General features: G+C 39.8%; 2 protein-coding genes across 3 annotated transcripts in view; one reads left to right on the top strand and one right to left on the bottom strand.

Annotated features, from left to right (window-relative positions):
* The first annotated feature begins 2,571 nt into the window (after positions 1-2,571).
* cenpp (centromere protein P) overlaps positions 2,572-18,025 on the top strand; it is a 31,443-nt gene continuing 15,989 nt past the window's right edge. The window contains exons 1-6 of one of the 2 annotated variants that reach the window (XM_084704178.1): positions 2,572-2,673; positions 2,901-3,014; positions 3,531-3,694; positions 3,905-3,993; positions 4,483-4,571; positions 6,445-6,541. In XM_084704178.1, the coding sequence (XP_084560304.1) occupies positions 2,926-3,014; positions 3,531-3,694; positions 3,905-3,993; positions 4,483-4,571; positions 6,445-6,541 (528 nt within the window). In that variant the 5' untranslated portion in view covers positions 2,572-2,673; positions 2,901-2,925. Of the gene's footprint in view, positions 2,782-2,900; positions 3,015-3,530; positions 3,695-3,904; positions 3,994-4,482; positions 4,572-6,444; positions 6,542-18,025 lie in introns of both variants that reach the window. The other variant, XM_084704179.1, reaches the window with a different exon arrangement.
* ogna (osteoglycin, paralog a) lies at positions 6,873-10,845 on the bottom strand. Its single transcript, XM_084704180.1, has 6 exons — positions 10,707-10,845; positions 9,606-9,709; positions 8,500-8,664; positions 7,982-8,184; positions 7,791-7,883; positions 6,873-7,564 (listed from the first exon to the last, which is right to left on the bottom strand). Exons 2-6 carry the CDS (start codon positions 9,643-9,645, stop codon positions 7,394-7,396), a joined length of 672 nt encoding a protein of 223 aa, XP_084560306.1. The 5' UTR covers positions 9,646-9,709; positions 10,707-10,845; the 3' UTR covers positions 6,873-7,393.

Raw genomic sequence — 18,025 nt, 5'->3', positions numbered from 1 at the left:
TTCAGTCTCATCAGGAAGAAGTGACGTTTCCGGGCCTCTTTGACTACCTTGTCCGTGTGAGCAGACCAGGTGAGATCATCGCTAATGTTCACCCCGAGGAACCTGAAGCAGCAGACCTTTGCATGCTTCTCCTCCTGCCGCCTCCTATAGTCTAGAATCATCTCCTTGGTCTTGCTGACGTTGAGAACGTTGGTTATTGTCTTGGCACTATGATGTCACTGTATCAACCTCCTCTGTGTAGGCTGACTCGTCACTGTCAGAGATGAGGCCCACAATGATTGTGTCGTCAGAAAAGTTGATAAGGAGGTTGGAACTGTGCGTTGCCACACAGTTGTGCGTGAACCATGACAACAGGAGAAGGCTAAGCACACAGCCCTTTGGGGTGCCTGTGTTGGTGATCAATATGGAAGAGGTTCGGTCACCGATTCTCACCACCTGTAGACTCCCCATCAGGAAGTTGAAGAACCACTTGCATAGGAAGGTACTCTCCCTGGAGGCCTGAGGAAAGAGGTTCCCCCCTCCTATGTTAAGTGTCATCTACACGTCAGTCTTTTACACTGTGGTACCCCCCCCCCCCCCCCCCTGTATATAACAGTTTGTAAACCAACCAAAAACCATTTATAAACCAATACAGTGATGCTGGTGATGCATGTTACTGTGACCATTATGTATAACCAGTTTCATCTATTCATAGATGCCACCTACGTCACTTCCAAACAGACTGTCACCATATGCACGACAGATCTCGCCCATTTGAATGAGAGACACAGAGATATCTTGAGAACATTTCAATTTTAGGCTGTGATCCTTATTTGTTACCCCCAGTTTTCTTTTGTCCCTTATTATCTGCCCCAATTGGTTTTCCATGACAGAGCTATAAACATTTATCTTGTGCATAACCCCTCCACATACAGTGGGACTAGCTTAAAGGCTTCAGATGCTTATCAATATGCTGTGGCTGGTGTAAAGTGTGTCAAATTTGGGTAGTGGAGAATAATACAAGGTTAAATGCCGGACCATGCATGTAACACTTTCCTAGTCAGAGTTAGCAGGGGGTGCATTGCATTAATATCAAATGGAAAACAAGGCCTGCAATGGAATGCTCTCCCCCTGCATACGTTTCTTCCCTTCCACCTCAGCATCATGTACATTTAATAGCATGCATATAATACCAATACATGTGTATGTATAGGTTGGACAGGTCGGAAAACAGAATAGTCCATAGTAGGTGGGGGGATCTTTTAATTTTTTTCATTGACTTAGACAATAGGGGTAATATTTCCTATTTAAAAAAAGGATTTGATGGTGACAACATTTATTTTTATGTTGACACATAGAGGTAATACTTCTTTTGTAGGCTGTAGGCATGTAAACCTTTGGTCCATTTTCAGGACTGCTGATATTCTGGATCAAAAGGCTGTCGTTTTCGATCTGTTTGAGTAGCCCACCCTACGCGCAAGGTGGAAACCCCCCCATCCTGAGAAAAATACGATTGTCCCCCACAATAAATCACTGTAAACATAAAGACATTTCAATAATATTAATGTAGAAATATACATTTAACATATTAGAATGTAGGCTACCTGTTACAGCAGTAGGACTAATTTTGGTGTCCCCCTCAGGAATTGAAAATGTAATATAATGTTCGACCCCCAAAATTGATTGCAGATTTGAAGAAATATTGCATTAAAATCGCATGCCTTTGAACCTATTACATTAGTGTGAAGAGCCATGTGAAATACTTTCAAACTGCTAAACAAAATACATTTCTTTTGGTAATCCTAGCTGGGGTATATTTCTTCAGAATGCAATGTCTTAGAGCAAGATTGTTGGTTCGCGATCGTTACTTTACGTTTTGAATTACGAGTTTAAAATAATTTTTGTAGTTGAAAATAACATGTTATTTACACAGATAACTGACATTCTTCTCTTGAATTCCAAAGAAAGTATAATGTGAGACATCTGTCTCCCCTCCGTTTGGTTGCGATATCAATACTTTTAAATTCCAAAAGTGGTTAGCGCGCTCCCGCGAGGGGTGGCTCTCAAGGAAGCAGTGCATCTGATGGCACAACACTGTCCATGGCGCTGTCAGATAAAACTAGGGTCCTAGAACTGTGGTCCTGAAACTGCAGCCAGCTCTCCGGCTCTGCAGAGACATGTTACTCGGAAATTCAGGGCCCTGTGTTCTCATTGTAAGAGACTGGTGCATGGATTAAACGTATTACACATTATGATAATTTTAACTAAAATATACACAACCACCCGAACAAGACAATGCTCACGAAAAACTATTCAACACACTCGATTATATTTACATCAGCTCAACCAAGCAACAAGAGAAAAGTTCATGATTTCGCGCATGCGCAAGGAAGGAGAACAGGATGAATCAATTCTCCGGAACACCGGGGAATTAACAATATGGAATTAAATTGTTTCAGTTGTTATTAGATATTGTGATGAGTAACTACACTGAATTGTTTACAGACAGGTATTTGAGTAAATGTATAGTTATTGCTTAAAACATTACACATCCTCTCACCCCCCTCCCCAAAAATGCACAGGATTGCACATATGACACCCCCCAGATGTGTCTGCAATGGTAGAGTCGAGAGAGCGCCAAAATAAAGACTTTTGATTCCGTAGTACCAGCGCCGAACAACAAGGTGATAACTGGTATGGCTGAGCATGCTAAGCAATGTCTTTGGTGTATGTAATTGTGGTATGTAATAAATAAAGGGCAAGTTAGTGTTTATTGGCCCTACAGCAACATGCTTCTAATGTGTACGTATACATTAGCTAGCTATGCTAGTAAACTGTAGCAGCTAGCTAACCAGTGACATATAAGTAGTGTTAACCTAGTCTAACTAATCGGAGCTTCGTGATTCTATTTTTGAATACAGTACAGTACGAGCCAAGTAAAGAAATATGAACCCCATTCTGGATGCAGTCGAAGAGCAACATGAGAGAATTGAGGACACGGCAGTACACTTCAGAGGACGTATGAAGGATGCTCTGTAAGCCCTAACCCGAACAGTGTTTTTAGCGTTGGTATTCTGTTTTTACTGCAGGGTTTGGGTGCTCCTTAGCCTACCATACGAGGTTATGACAAGCTATGGCCAGCCATCACATTTAACAGTGTCGAATCAGGCTACTGATGCATTGTCTTGATTGTAAAGTACCTTACTTTTACATTTTCACTTAGCAGACGCTCTTATCCAGAGCGACTTACAGTAACGGGGGCATTCTCGACGAGTCAAGTAGAGTGAAGTGCCTTGCCCAAGGACACACGTCTTTTTGCACGACCGGCAATCGAGCCGGCAATAGCCCCATTCCCTAACCGCTCAGCCATCTGAACCCCTTAAATGCAATCAGTATGAAATAACCTCAAGGTTCAACAGAAATGTTTAATTGGTGACATACACACAATCCCTCTTTAACACACACACACACACACATGTATTTGCATGTATGTTTTATTTAAATCTGTGGTCTTTCATTTATCATAAATGTATTTTATCTCCAATGTGCAGGGTGATGTTAACCAGTCAGAAGACAGATGGCCAGGGTGAAACTATGAAGCCCACAAATGAAGATCTGAGACGTGAAATAAAGGAGATGGAGGATGATCTCGTCAGACAGACCAAAATGAATGGAATTGCACTGACTGGTTGTCATGTGAAGACAGTTGAAAAAAGTAATGATACTCATGCCCTCTCTTTATGCCATTAACTCTTATTGACATCTCCAATGTGTGTCATTAAAGCAGCCCATGAGGTTTGGCTTAGTTTTTCCCAAGCTTCTGTGTGCTATAACAATAGAAAATTAGTTTTTGATTTGATTCATCTTATTTATTACCCTAATGTAAAATCGTTTGTACAGTTATCCCGTTGTATTCTATTTCAAGGTGGCACCAAAATAGTTCAACAGCACCGGCTCACAGGCCATAGCTCCACGTTGGCCTTTCAGGTTGAGTTTGAGCTTACTGATGTTAAGGTGAATATTTTGCTGTATTATAATGTATTGTTTTTGGACTTAACAGTAACTTAATAGTCAATTAGATACTTTTGACAGTGTTGCTTAGTGTGTATTTTTAACACAAGGGGGTGGTAGAGAACTAGGTATATGTGAAAGACGATCTGTTAAGCAGGTTTTATTTATTTTTTACAAACCCACAATCAAAACCTCTTAAAACGATGGTTGGTGATGTTATATGCTATATTTCCTAATGATCCTGAAAAATGTCAATTGCATAGCGTAAAGAAAGTCATAGAAATGTTTTGCAATGTTATAATGTGCATATATATAAATATGTATAAGTGCATGTGTACATCTTATTCCTTTCAGACCTTTTGTAGAATATTTCCATAAGCAGCAATGTTGTATTCCTGTTCTTTTTCATTTTGTTATATGACATGGTGCCAAACAGCATGTGAGCACAATACAGTTTCAGCTGCTGACTTTGATCTTTTAAAACTTTTAAAGGAAGATGGAGGTTTTATGAGGAGCATCACAGACCTCAATATTGTGATGGATGGCAATGAGTTCACGGACTTCAGCGCTTTTGTCTCTGGGTAAGACAAATCGAATATTTTCATTTTTGAATTTCAGATTAATTGACATATTGGCTAATGCTAAAACAATCCTTAACAAGTTTTATAATATTCACACCTTAAAATTCGGTTAAACATTAAAATAACCATAATTCTCATTGAATGATTGCATGCAATAATTCATGCTTCTCTTTGAAATGCTATCATAAACATGATAGCGACATCTAGAGGATATTGCTTAAGAAAGACAAAACTTAAAAAAGAAATGGGGGGGGGGGTGAAACATCGTTTGTCTTTTGGCTGAATGAAATGTTGGCATTGTGTTGCAGATAATTTGTCCAGTGGTGAAAAATTAGCCATATTCATGATTCATGAAGCCATATTCATGAATCGATTTACCATATTCCAGAATCGAAGTGAGGATAAGTTTATGAGCAGATGTTTAGTCTGTGCTTTTCAGTCTACTACAGTGAATATATCAACTTTGATAGGCACATTTCAACAGACTGTCTTCAAACTAAGGGCCTGTTTTTTAACAGCTCTACTGACTTTCACATCTGTAAAATCAGGTGTTCAACACATAAAAGTTTCATTGACCCAATGTTTCACAAATATGGATGTTTTGTGTCTTTACAGCTGTTAAAGTTAACAGCAGTAGTCTTTCTATAGGAACCTCTTGTAATCAAAGTGCTAGTGTGGACCATGAATGACCATGTTGTTATCTAATCTAAACAATATGATATGGGTATAATTGTCTTTTTTATTTGGTGAATGTTTTTAACTGTTATTTGACCTCAAAGCCAAACCCCGACTTCGCTATCACTCTTAAATCAATTGACTCGGAAGTAAACAAAATATAGAAATATGACGTTGATTAGGGGGAGATTTGAAAGGGCTTTTTTCTTCAGCTTAACCAACTTGCTGAATTTCAGACCCACATCTGGATTGTATCGCCTGGTCTGAGATTTTGTCCTGGCACACGAGAGGCGGAAAAATACTGGAGATAATGATTCTGACACAAGTCTGAGTAGTCTGTGTGTATATATATATATATATATATATTTTATGTCTGGGGCAGAAGAATTGTATAATCATTAGGGTACGTTCAAATACCTCTTTTTGCTAGAGTGTCTCATGTAAACTGCTTACTCTTGCAAGTTTGCAACTTTGAGTCTAATATAAATTTACTCAAGATGAGATTTTCAGGGAATGGACCATGATTAATGGTTAACACTTTCCAGATCAGCTGCAGAGGAGTTGGCTATGGTGACACCACACATGTGTGAAGTCAAGCTTGTCTATTGTCAAATCTGCTTCTATTATAAATGGGGTATTTTAAAGTCAGATATGCTTTCGAGCATTATTATGCTATTGATTCAGTTTTCCAGTCATACATAAAGCCAGGACCTCATTAGACGTTGTCTATTGAAGATGCTTTTTTAGTCCATGGCTGTAGTTAATATGTACTTGGGCAAAGGGCCCAAAATGCTTTGTCTGTTCCACTGTTTTCGAGGGACTTGCCATTTTTCCATCAGGACTTTATGGCATCTTACTTTCAAAGACAGAAGTCTCCACCACATCAGTGGAAACTTCATACTACTGCTGAACTGCCCTGGGCCCTGAAAATCAGCGGAAAGTTTTGTATTGAATTTCACATAAATTCAATAAAGGACTGGATCATAGAGAAATGGGGGGGGGGGGGGGGGGGCTTTGGTTGTAATGCACAGTGTATTGTAGTCCTTATCAAACACCCCAACAGTGTTAATTCTTGTTGGTTTTGCATGGGCTTTACTCAGAGTATAGGTTATAATGAGCAGTAAAGGGACACTTAATTGATGGGTTGAGACAGATAACAGTTTCCTGTGTTGTTACAGTGGTGTTATGTTTATTGCAGAGCGGAACGAAATAAGAACCTACTCCTGTTTTTCCGGACCCTCAGGAGGTTTTCTGAGAGGTGTGAAGACAGACATAAAACATTCCAGCACTTTCAGGTAGGACCATGATGGTAATATTTTGACTCGTGTCTTGATGGGAATTTCTGGGGGACTGCGACTTGAAATTAAAAACTGCAAAGCAATATGGAAACCATTCTGCTGTTTACTTGGAGTATGAAGCAATTGTGGCTGCCAAATTGGCGGGAGCAAAGGAATAATATTAACCCACATTTTCCATACTTTCATTTGTGCTCAACCTTATATATGTGCCTCACTTGCCGTTTATGGAATGTTATTTTGTGGAGTGTAAATTAGTTGTGTGACCAGCTCAAAAGTCCTGGAAACAGTTATGGAAGTAAACAGAATAAAACAGATGAAGACCTTTAATAAAAAAAAAAAAGATTTTATTAAAATATTCTAAAAACATAGCCATGTTACATATGTTTTTCCTGTACAGCGTTGATTTATTCACACAAGTAATGATTTGAAATAAATTCACTAGGTATGACTGAAGGTTAAGACTGATAAAAAAGAACACTTGTCATTGCTCCATAATAAAGCCAACATATCTGGAGGAATAACTTTCACATTAGTATATTTCATAATACATTGGTCTTCTTTTCCAAAAGCTTTGCCTTAGCATTTTAAGGGTGTCATTTCATATGCAGAAGCAATATTCAATGAAACAGTTGTATCATTTGTTGTATCAAGACCAGTCTAAATGGACAGAATCAAGAGTGAGAGAGAAAGACAACTTTGCTTAAACTCACAAATGAACTCTTGCCACTTGCATACTTGAGATAACTTCTCACCATCCATGCGTTTTGGCGTTTTTTCTCAGGATACTCTTAAGAGATGCACTATTCGGGACCTCTTTAAGTTTCTTTGTCATCCATAACAAATGGCTGCTCAATGGTATTTTCCAATAGGCAGTGACTTTAGGCAGGTGAAGCTGTTTGGGTACTTGGCCAGTATGACTGGGTTACCATCCATTCTCACTTCATTCAAGTTGGATCTGATGTAATAGGTGTCATTACCCTTGCAGAAGCTGTCAGCACTAACTATGGTGATGTTGTTATTCTTAAAGAAATAAGACAAGATGTTAGAGTTAGTTATCTTGTAAGTTGCACTGAAAAGTGCAGTCGCTCAGAAGAGGACTGAGATGATTTGAACCATAGTACATTACTGACTCTCAGTCAGCACCCTGAGATTCACTGGATCATTTCACTGTGAGTCAGAAGTATAACTACGTAAATATATTTATTGTCTGGTCAGGCTTTAATATATTTAGACGTGTCTGACTTACCTGCAGATGAACTGTACGCACACTCTCTGGGATCTGGGGGATTGCCTCTAGGATATTGTCAGCAAGGAATAGATTGACCAGTTTGGTGAGTTTCTGTCGGAGACAAAAGGGCTGATGTTTGCATACAAAACGGCATTGTAAAATGTAATTGTAATTGCATCAATGCAGTAATGGAGTCTTCTAAACCATACCTTAAAGGCAGTTGCTTTGACACCTTTGGTGCCAAGTTGATTGAAATTGGCATTGAAGGAGGTAAGTTTGGAGGGAAGCATTGGAAGTTTAACAAGCCTGTTCTCAGCCAACGAGAGCTCCTCAAGCATTGCCAGTTTTGAAAAGGCTCCATCTTCAATATCGGATATCATGTTTCCAGTCAAGTCTATTCTTCTCAGAGTGACTGAAATTGGCAATGTTTTTTATGTATTTACTGCATTTTCTTTATATGTTAATATCAAGCTGAAAATACATCACGTTTGTAGCACTGATTTGTAGTCAACATAAATGTATGGCATAATCTTTCACATTAATATTGTGTGTGATGGGTGTATGGATTGATTTTGTGTGTAATGAGGTCGCCAAAATGTCACTACCTAAAATTGTTTTTTTCTTGAAGATGTGACATGTTTTAGTAAAAAAGAAAAAAAAAAATATATATATATATGGCATGGGATATTTGTGTTTTGACAAGCAAAAGCACAATTGTTTGACTCACCAGTGTCTGCAAAATCTTTTGCAGTGATCTTTTTTATCTTGTTATAGCGAGCATAGAAGTAGGCTGTCTCCTTAGGCAAGGTGGGCACTGCGGTCATATCTGGGACAACCTCTTCACAGTACACCGAGCCAGTCAGGCACACACAGAGAAGGCAGGTCGGAAGCTCTGAAACAATAGAAAAAGGATTGCATAGCTTTAATTGCTGGATTCAATTGCATGTGCTGTGAGATGAGACACAGACCAGATAGTTGGCCAGCTTGTTAGCTCATTTTGTGGCTGCAGCAGGCATTCTGTCAAGTGTTTGGATTTGAGTATTAGACTAATTGCTTCGTTTCTTTTGGAATGTGTAATTATGATAACTAGTGCTATCAGTAACCTAACTGTTGCTTTGTCGACACTGCCACATTGTCTGTGCTTCCATTTGACTGTAACTCAGTTTCAGAAGTGACCAGGAAAATGAGCAATGAGGGTGCATCTATCTGAAGAAGTGGGCTTAACACTAACCTGGTTATAAGTCAATGAGGTCCACCGTTCTATCCTAGGGTGCATTATTTTATTTAAAGGGAGCATGGATGGGCACAATTTACCGGCTTCTCTTTAATCTACAAAAGTGTTTGAACTGCTGTTTTGACCTAAATCACAAACACCTGGTTTTTCAACCCAGGCTGACAGAAAGCACACACAAACACAGTTCAAGTGCATGACAGCTTCCAATTACAGCTCTTGTAGGAGCAGCATGTGGCCATTAAAAAGAAGTGTTGTGGTGCCCCACACAGAGACAGTAAATCAGTCCTGCAGAGCCAGATGGAGAAGCAGTGAGCAGTTGCAGGGGAGATGCATTGACAGGAACCCTTACCGTATAAATGGCTCAGTCTAGCACAGTGTTTATTATGGAAAAAAACACTGCTACGGTTATTATAATGCACATTCTTGTGCCTGTTGAAAATCTGCAGTTGATTTTGTTGTCGGTTGAGCACTGAAACCAAAGTGCCTGGCCACCAAAGATGGCTGTTGGTAATGAGCTCACCATACTTTGCAGACCCTTTGTGGGAATGTTTGGTCTATTGACACAGTGTCTCTGTTATGGAGAGAAAAATCTGCTGTACCAGAGGCATCCTCCGCAGCTGGGGGGGGGGGCAGAGTCATCTGGGGCGTCGGCAGGCTGGAAAAGCATGCTGGAATCTTGGTCCACACTGAGGGCTGTCTCTCTCTAGAGGGAGTGAAGACACTATTGAAGGGTGTGAAAAGACAGACATTCTGACCTAACCCAGAATCATTGTTCCACAAACTCCTGATGTGTTTGAATTGTTCAGTATTTACGTATCCTCTATTCGCCCTGGCTCATATTCGTTTTTTGAGAGTGTAGACATTCAGGTCATATTTTACAATAGCTATGAACATAATTAGCTGCATGTTATGCATTGGTCTCAAGAGCCTTCCAAAAAGGTTAGAGGAATGTGTGAATGTGAATCTTTTCAGGTGTTTGAATAGTTTTCTCCGGCTCTGAGCCCTGAGCTTTGACCCCTTAACAAGCAGAGAGCTGCTGTTTGGATGGACATTTTCCAGGCTTTCCAACCTCCCCTGGAGCCCAGTGGAAGCTTGCGTCTGCTGACTAATCACTCTACATGTTGTGTTTTGAGCCAACTCCTCCAGTCGACCACTGGTGGAATAGATTATCCAGGAATTATGACTTTGTTTGACATGGAACACCAATAAGTGGTATTTTTGAGATCAGTGTGGTTTGATGGTATTCTATTTATTTATTGATAAGGATGAGTGAATTTTAGTTTGACCATATAACAAAAGTTATTGTGGTAATTGTTGGCTAGCATTATTTAACTTGGCCAATATAAATGAGTTATTCAGTATAATCTTAAACAGTAGTTACTGATGTATAATACTGAACAAATGAACAAATCATAATTTTTAAAGAAATAGTGTACTAATGTCAAATATGTTTGACTAAGTTTTATGTAAGTCTTTATGCAGCATTAAGATTTTATCTAAATCTTCTTTGCAAAAAAAAACTGAATAACATTAGTCTGCTGGATTAAATGTAACAATTCTGAGACCTATAGGCGAAATATTATAAAAATTCATCCAAAAGGAACACAACAAATGGTATCCAAATAGAATAAAATCATTTGTACGTGTGTATTATAAAATTTAAAATGTATATTAAAATTGGTTAGAAAATATAGATTTACCTTAGACCGTGGTTGCAATTTCACTTCTTCATTGAACAGTACATTCCCCTGATTGGTAATAACTGAGTCCTGCCTGAAATGTGAATTCTTGTAAAATTGTTTTCCTGATGAAGAGGCAAGCCATGGCACAAATATAACAGTGAAAAACAGCCATTTCAATATGGTCATCTTGTCAAAGTCACTGTGATGGGTTCACTGTTATATTAAAGTGTAAGTTTGCAGTTCAAGCTACAGTAAGACTTTTCCCAGTGCCTGTGCGTAAAATGGGATCTGTCAAATCAGTATTTAAAGCCTGCTCTAGTAGCTTCCAGGGGATTCTTAAGCAACAGTTTATGGACCAGACTTTAACCCTTTCTTCACCATCTAGTTTGATAACCCGACCCAGCTCCTGCTGCACATATTGGCAGCTTCTGTGATGTGGAGAAAAATAAGCCTTATTAAAATGTTCAGAGAGCAGAAAGCAATAAGAAAGCTTCATCACTTTTTCTGTACACAGGCTGATAACCACATTCAGTTAATTTGGTGTAATGTATGGTCTGCTCTGCTTTTCTGGTTTAACCTGGAATTCATTACTTATCTTTAAGATATTTTTAAGCAACTTTTTCTTCACTTCCCCTGTCAACACGCGTTAATGATAATATGTGAATAAATCCCTCATGGATCAAAGTATTTATCATATTGTGAAGTTGTGGGGGTGTGTATTTTAATCTATCCTTTAGAGAATAAGTTCACCTTGTCTCTCAAAGTAGTGAAAGGATTTTTGCAAAAGTGGAACGCACTTGTAAAACACATTTTACGAACGTGAGCCAGTCATTGCTATTTCATATCCTTCTATACAACATTTTTATTGGTTTAGAGATTACCCACATTTGAATGATCCTAAGATTTTACTGATAACATTCAAATATAAAAATTTCGCGTCAACTACTGTATATCACTTGGCTACTATATTGTGATTGTTTCTCATTGATCAGAGGAGAACGGGTTTATAATAAGTTAGAGCACGTATTAATAGATCTTCACCTTGACGTCCCACCACAAGCAAACATACCTTCTTATTCCCTTATTTGAATGCCTCCCTATGAAACCAGCCCCTCCCACTCCCCCACCCCCAGTGTGTGTTTTGGAGTAGAAAATGGAGGCACGTTTTGGTGATTACTGACTCTTTTGGCCTTTAGCGAAGACCTCATTCCCAGGCTTACTGCAAGTGTTAGATGAAATATGATTACATGAAAGTTAGTCCAGAGACAGGATGACCAGGAAGAACCAGGAATACTTTGTCATTAAAGAGTAACCTACAAATGGCCTCAAAAGTAATAAGTAATGTTTAGTCATTTACAGTAAATCATAAATGCATGAATTTATGTATGTGTTTTTATACATAGTGATTAAGTTTATAGACTTAGTCAAGAATAGTTGAGTAATGTAATCATCACGTTTGCTTTTAAAAGTCTGCTTTGAGAATTTTTCATCTGGGGTAAGTAAGAAGAACGAGCTCTTGCCTTTTTTATTGTCATCAGACATGGTCAAATAAAAGAGAAATACAAAAGACAGAACACCCTCTGTAAACAATAAGTGAAGTCTAAAAGCAAAACATTCTAAATAGAAAACATGTGACTGTCTTCCCCATTGCACCTCAGACAAGAGGAAAAGGGGCCCCACAAATAAACATTCAAGGGATGGAAACAAGTGGACTGAAACCGACTACTATAAGTACAGGTGTGTTAGCAATTATGAGGACCTGTAAAAATGTTCTATGCCAAGAAATGTGCCAACAACTGGAAAATGTTTCTTCTAATTTTCTGTTGTACAATTTCTCTGTCAGGGTGGTATTTTACAGCATGACAAGCTCCAAAAATATAGTATGTTAAACCAAACCATGTTGTCCAGAGATACTGCACAAGTTCCCTAGTGCAAGACTGGGGAATAACCATTCACACATTTGAGATACACAATGGGTAGAGGAAAGATTTGTCTTAATTCATATAAAAAAAAAACACGTCACTCCCAGACACTGAAAGGATTACTAATTGATCTAAGATTAGGTTCATGGGATGCAACTTTAAAAAGTAAGCTCTGAAGCGGAGAGGCTTTCCAAAGTTCTCTGACAAGTGTGCTCAGTCCTTTGTGCCTTCCTACTACACTTCAGTTACTGTAGTCAGAGATCGTTGTCCAAGGCTTGGCCACCACAGAGTGTGCTGAACAGCCAGCAGTCAGACAGGTGATTGCAGGACAATCAAAATGTTCAACACATTCATGGGTCAAATATCAATGCTTTTGCTTTGGAATTCTTCAGGCTGGCCATAAGAACCCTCATTTTCTCAAGATGTGTAAACACAGCCATCAGGCTTCCAAAGGAGAGTAAACATTATTACTTTGAGATGTTGATTTATTTTGATAACTGGAATTTCATTTATTTGTACAGACCGTTCCAGTCTAAACTAAACAGACTAAACTGTAGTCAAGTTTACCATTCCAAGGCGGTATTTTTGTCTACGCAGAGATCATGTGAAAGACCGCACCTGGCTAGGTACAGCTGTGTGGTTCTCAAAACATCTTGTGGTTCTCACCTTTCACTTTTATATTTAACAGTGCAAAAATAGTTGCTTAGATATGTGTTTAGTAGACAAAGATGAAATCAGACCGGAGCCGTAAAACATTTAAATTGTGATTTAGTGTGTGATGAAACCCATTCTTCATATACAATATTACGATAATATGACAGTGTGCATAAATGCACCACACATAGCTTAGTTGGTTAAAGTGTCAGACGGTACAAAACAACTCACAAGTAAACATTATAACTTTGTTTTGGTGGGATGATTGTACTGAACCTTTTCCACTGCATAGCTTGGTTTAATGCTGGCAAGCAGCCCTAGAATGTGGTCTGGGATTTAAAGGAAGATTTGATTGTTAAAACAGAAGAGATTTCGCTTCTATGAGAGTCCACAAACTGTAGAGATAGTAGTTTTAAAGAGAATGTGCATTCATTTTTATCTGCTTTTATCCAACGTGACACACGGGGGGAGATTCATTTACATTACATTTAGTCATTTAGCAGACGCTCTTATCCAGAGCGACTTACAGTAAGTACAGGGACATTCCCCCCGAGGCAAGTAGGGTGAAGTGTCTTGCCCAAGGACACAATGTAATTTGGCATGGCGGGGAATCGATCCGGCAACCTTTTGATTACTAGCCCGATTCCCTAACCGTTCAGCCACCTGACTCCCGGATTCAAACCTGCAATGTTGTGATCTGCACTCAAATATGTAACCACTGAGCTATTAGCCATGCATGTCAGGTGGATTTGCGAGATCATAACCATGCAAAAATCCATCAATCTGTTTGTGTCCAAACCACAGTGTCCTATGAAGAACTACTGGCAACTACAGGTGTGGTTGAAGTTAGCCTGTGATAGACGGTGATAGACCGATGGTTCATCCAATTGCCTGCCAAGTATTTTTTGAAAGTGCCGGCCCTTTTCCAAACGTATTTCCAACTACAACTTCCCAGATGGATATGTGTAACAAACATCAGTCATGATGTCAGGTTACTGAACTGTATCTATCCCCTATTCAATTTTGTGTGGAAAAACCACAATGTTTCGCTTGAGTCACTCAGTCTGCAGACTGCCCCAGGAATGGTAAAGAAGAGATGTCCCTCCAGGGACATCTGCTGCACAGATGCGGATGAACATTGGAAGGCGTGGATTGACACTGTTGTTATAGGCAAATGTTGGTCTGCCGAAAGGCTTTGCATGCGATGCCGGCCGTTTTCCTCAAATGTTAGGTCTGCTAAATTGTCCTTACAGAGATCTAGAGATGTAATGTCAGCCAGGCCTTGCATTGTGTCCTCCAGTGCTTGAGGCCAGTCTAATAAATCAAGCAATATTTGTTTTCCGGTGTGGTTTCTTGTTTCTATCCCTTTTGTTTTACAATACAGCTGAAGCAACTTTGGATATGAATATTATAATATTTTTTTTTCTAAAGAACTACTATCCAAAGATGAAAACATTGTAAAGATGACATATGGATGGTTAAATATTCCATAGCTCACCAGTACTGTGGGAGCTGCTTTGGATGATTCTAACTTATTGGCTCACTGGCTGTGGGCGTCTTTGCCAAAGCATCTTTGGCACAGCTCCGTGCCCAGCACAAAGCAGCTATGAACCATAGGTAGTATTGAGGGACTGCTATGTAGTTAATCCAACATGTCACAATATTTAGACTATGTTAGAAGTCATGTGTCTCGAGCTTTGTCATTAATCAAAAACTGTCCTATTTGACAATGCCTCCGTTTAACTGTCAAATTAGGAAATAGCTTGGAATTTTAAATGGCTTACATGCCTAGGACATATGCTACAATGAAATATCATATGAATATCCTAGTCAGCTGTCTTTATACATTTTAATCACTCATGTCTGAAGGTTAGCCTGCTGAGCTGTATTATTGTCTGTGGTATCTAGATGCTTTATTCAGATGTCTATAGGAATGTTCTAGTCATTATGTGTTTTTGGTAAGATGAAGGGTGGTTTACCATATTTTCCCTTTGCAAATGATTTGACCATGATTTGTGATCTCTTAATCCTCTTAATTTAACCTGGCTTAATATTTTATGTGTTTTGCGTATTTTTATTTAAAATGCTCACTAGTCCTTCGTCTCACTTCTCCGCCTTTCTCTCACCTCAACCTGTCGATCATCCTGTCTTTTCTCACTAACTCTTGTCTTACTTCATCTTTATTTTTCTCTCTTTCTCTCTGTGGGAGACGACCACAAAGCATCCATTCAGCAGCAGCCCCAGTCCCAGTTAGTAGACAGAAACACGTCCCAGACATGGAGCCAGTAGGGGATCCCTTCAGCCTGACTAATGTGCTCTTGGGACAGCCTGGGGAAATAATGCTGCAATGGTTTTTCTCAGGACTTCACTCTCACTTAGAGGTGTGTGTGTGTCTCTGTGTGTGTCTCTGTGTGTGTCTGTGTGTGTCTCTGTGTGTGTCTGTGTGTGTCTCTGTGTGTGTCTCTGTGTGTGTCTGTGTGTGTGTCTGTGTGTGTCTGTGTGTGTCTCTGTGTGTGTGTGTGTGTGTGTCTCTGTGTGTGTCTGTGTGTGTCTGTGTGTGTGTCTGTGTGTGTCTCTGTGTGTGTCTGTGTGTGTCTCTGTGTGTGTCTCTGTGTGTGTCTCTGTGTGTCTGTGTGTGTCTCTGTGTGTCTCTGTGTGTGTCTGTGTGTGTGTCTCTGTGTGTGTCTGTGTGTGTCTCTGTGTGTGTCTCTGTGTGTCTCTGTGTGTGTGTGTGTGTGTGTGTGTCTCTGTGTGTGTCTGTGTGTGTCTGTGTGTGTCTCTGTGTGTGTCTCTGTGTGTGTCTGTGTGTGTCTCTGTGTGTGTCTCTGTGTGTCTCTGTGTGTGTGTGTGTGTGTGTGTCTCTGTGTGTGTCTGTGTGTCTCTGTGTGTGTGTGTGTGTGTCTCTGTGTGTGTCTGTGTGTGTCTGTGTGTGTCTGTGTGTGTCTGTGTGTGTCTCTGTGTGTGTCTCTGTGTGTGTCTCTGTGTGTCTCTCTGTGTGTCTGTGTGTGTGTGTGTGTCTGTGTGTGTGTGTGTGTGTGTGTCTGTGTGTGTGTGTGTGTGTCTGTGTGTGTGTGTGTGTGTGTCTGTGTGTGTCTGTGTGTGTGTCTCTGTGTGTGTCTCTGTGTGTGTCTCTGTGTGTCTCTGTGTGTGTGTGTGTGTGTCTCTGTGTGTGTCTGTGTGTGTCTGTGTGTGTCTCTGTGTGTGTCTCTGTGTGTGTCTGTGTGTGTCTCTGTGTGTGTCTCTGTGTGTGTGTGTGTGTGTCTCTGTGTGTGTCTGTGTGTGTCTGTGTGTGTCTGTGTGTGTCTCTGTGTGTGTCTCTGTGTGTCTCTCTGTGTGTCTGTGTGTGTGTCTGTGTGTCTGTGTGTGTGTGTGTGTCTGTGTGTGTCTGTGTGTGTGTGTGTGTGTGTCTGTGTGTGTCTGTGTGTGTGTGTGTGTCTGTGTGTGTGTGTGTGTGTCTCTGTGTGTGTCTCTGTGTGTCTCTCTGTGTCTCTGTGTGTGTCTGTGTGTGTGTGTGCTAGTCAGCATGCTGTTTGTTCTATATGCTGTCCTGTGTGGATTTTCTGTTCGCCCAGCCATTTTGTGCATGGTAGTTGTCTGACTGGGGGGTTTGGTCAGTGTGGTGTGAATACATGGTAGCCGTTAGAGTTGAGTCAGCATGAATGATTAACATATAAGGGATTATGGGGAGATTTGTTTTGGCTATAAAAAAAAACAATTGTACACATAATTAAAATGATTTGCCTTGTAATACATTGGTTTATGATTTATGATTGATTTTTAGGTGGTGAGCAAAACACATATTCCCCCTTATTTGCTAATCATTGGTTTAATGAACATAGTAGTTAAAGAATCTGTTTAAATTGGTAAAAAGCTGCCTCTTTCTGCACCGTTTCTGCCTGCCTTTAGGATGGTAACAGATGGTAACAGATGGTTTGTCATGGGCCATATCCAGTGTTGTTTTGAAGCTGTGTTGGCCAAACAGACCCCTTACCATTAGTATGTCAGTAGTCTGATTTATTAGTGCAGTTACACCTCAAATGACTGCTTGTGTGCCCTGAGAGACACGTTTATGGATGCTTGTCAGTCACAGCTGAATCACAAGAGTCAATGACAGGAACCCTTGCTCAAATCTTCAACCACTGCAACATTTCTTAACCAGGTAGTTCAGTTTTTGTGTGTCATCGTCAGTCCTGTCTATTGATATATCCACTGTTTTATTACATGGTTAGCTGTTGACCATTGAGACAAAACATTTTCTGTCAAACTGTGTTGTTGACTATTAAAACACACATTCACTTTATTTTGCGTTACAAAGTAATAATGGGGGAAAAAACGATGATATGTAATGAGTGTTTTTACTACCCTCAGTTCTCTCATGCAGGTTCAGTCTAGTGGAAAATATACAAAAGTTAAATAGAATGCTTACAGGACACTTGTTTCTGCTTTTTTACTCAAGTTGGAGTGTATTGGCTGTACCAAGCCAGCTAAGAACCCATATCCACAGAAATGGGCTACTCTCAAGACAAGTTAGGCTACTTCATTGAGCTTGGATGAAAAATACTGTTAAACGTTGGATCGCTCAATCCTTTTCACAAAGAATTGTGGTATATGCTTGGCTTGGCTCAGTCAGACACAGGGAACCACCTTTGATTTAGCTTGGATCTCTGCAATCGTCTGACATTTCCAACCATGGTCATTATTGTCACATGGGGTCTGCTAGGCAAAACTAAACTATGAGACTACTGATGAGAATGTATTTCA

This window comes from Hypomesus nipponensis, chromosome 9 (assembly GCF_054491055.1).
Source record: "Hypomesus nipponensis isolate SF chromosome 9, ASM5449105v1, whole genome shotgun sequence".
In the NCBI taxonomy this organism is placed as follows: Eukaryota; Metazoa; Chordata; class Actinopteri; order Osmeriformes; family Osmeridae; genus Hypomesus; species Hypomesus nipponensis.
Note: the sequence above shows the minus strand (reverse complement) of the source record. Positions and strands in the feature narration are given on the sequence as shown.

Coding starts and splice junctions, on each gene's coding strand:
- ogna (XM_084704180.1), bottom strand. CDS start 9,645: ATGACTCTGCCCCCCCCCCCAGCTGCGGAGGATGCCTCTG. Junction 8,665..9,605: donor AGCTGCGGAGGATGCCTCTG/GTACAGCAGATT, acceptor CTATTGTTTCAG/AGCTTCCGACCTGCCTTCTC. Junction 8,185..8,499: donor AAAAGATTTTGCAGACACTG/GTGAGTCAAACA, acceptor TGCCAATTTCAG/TCACTCTGAGAAGAATAGAC.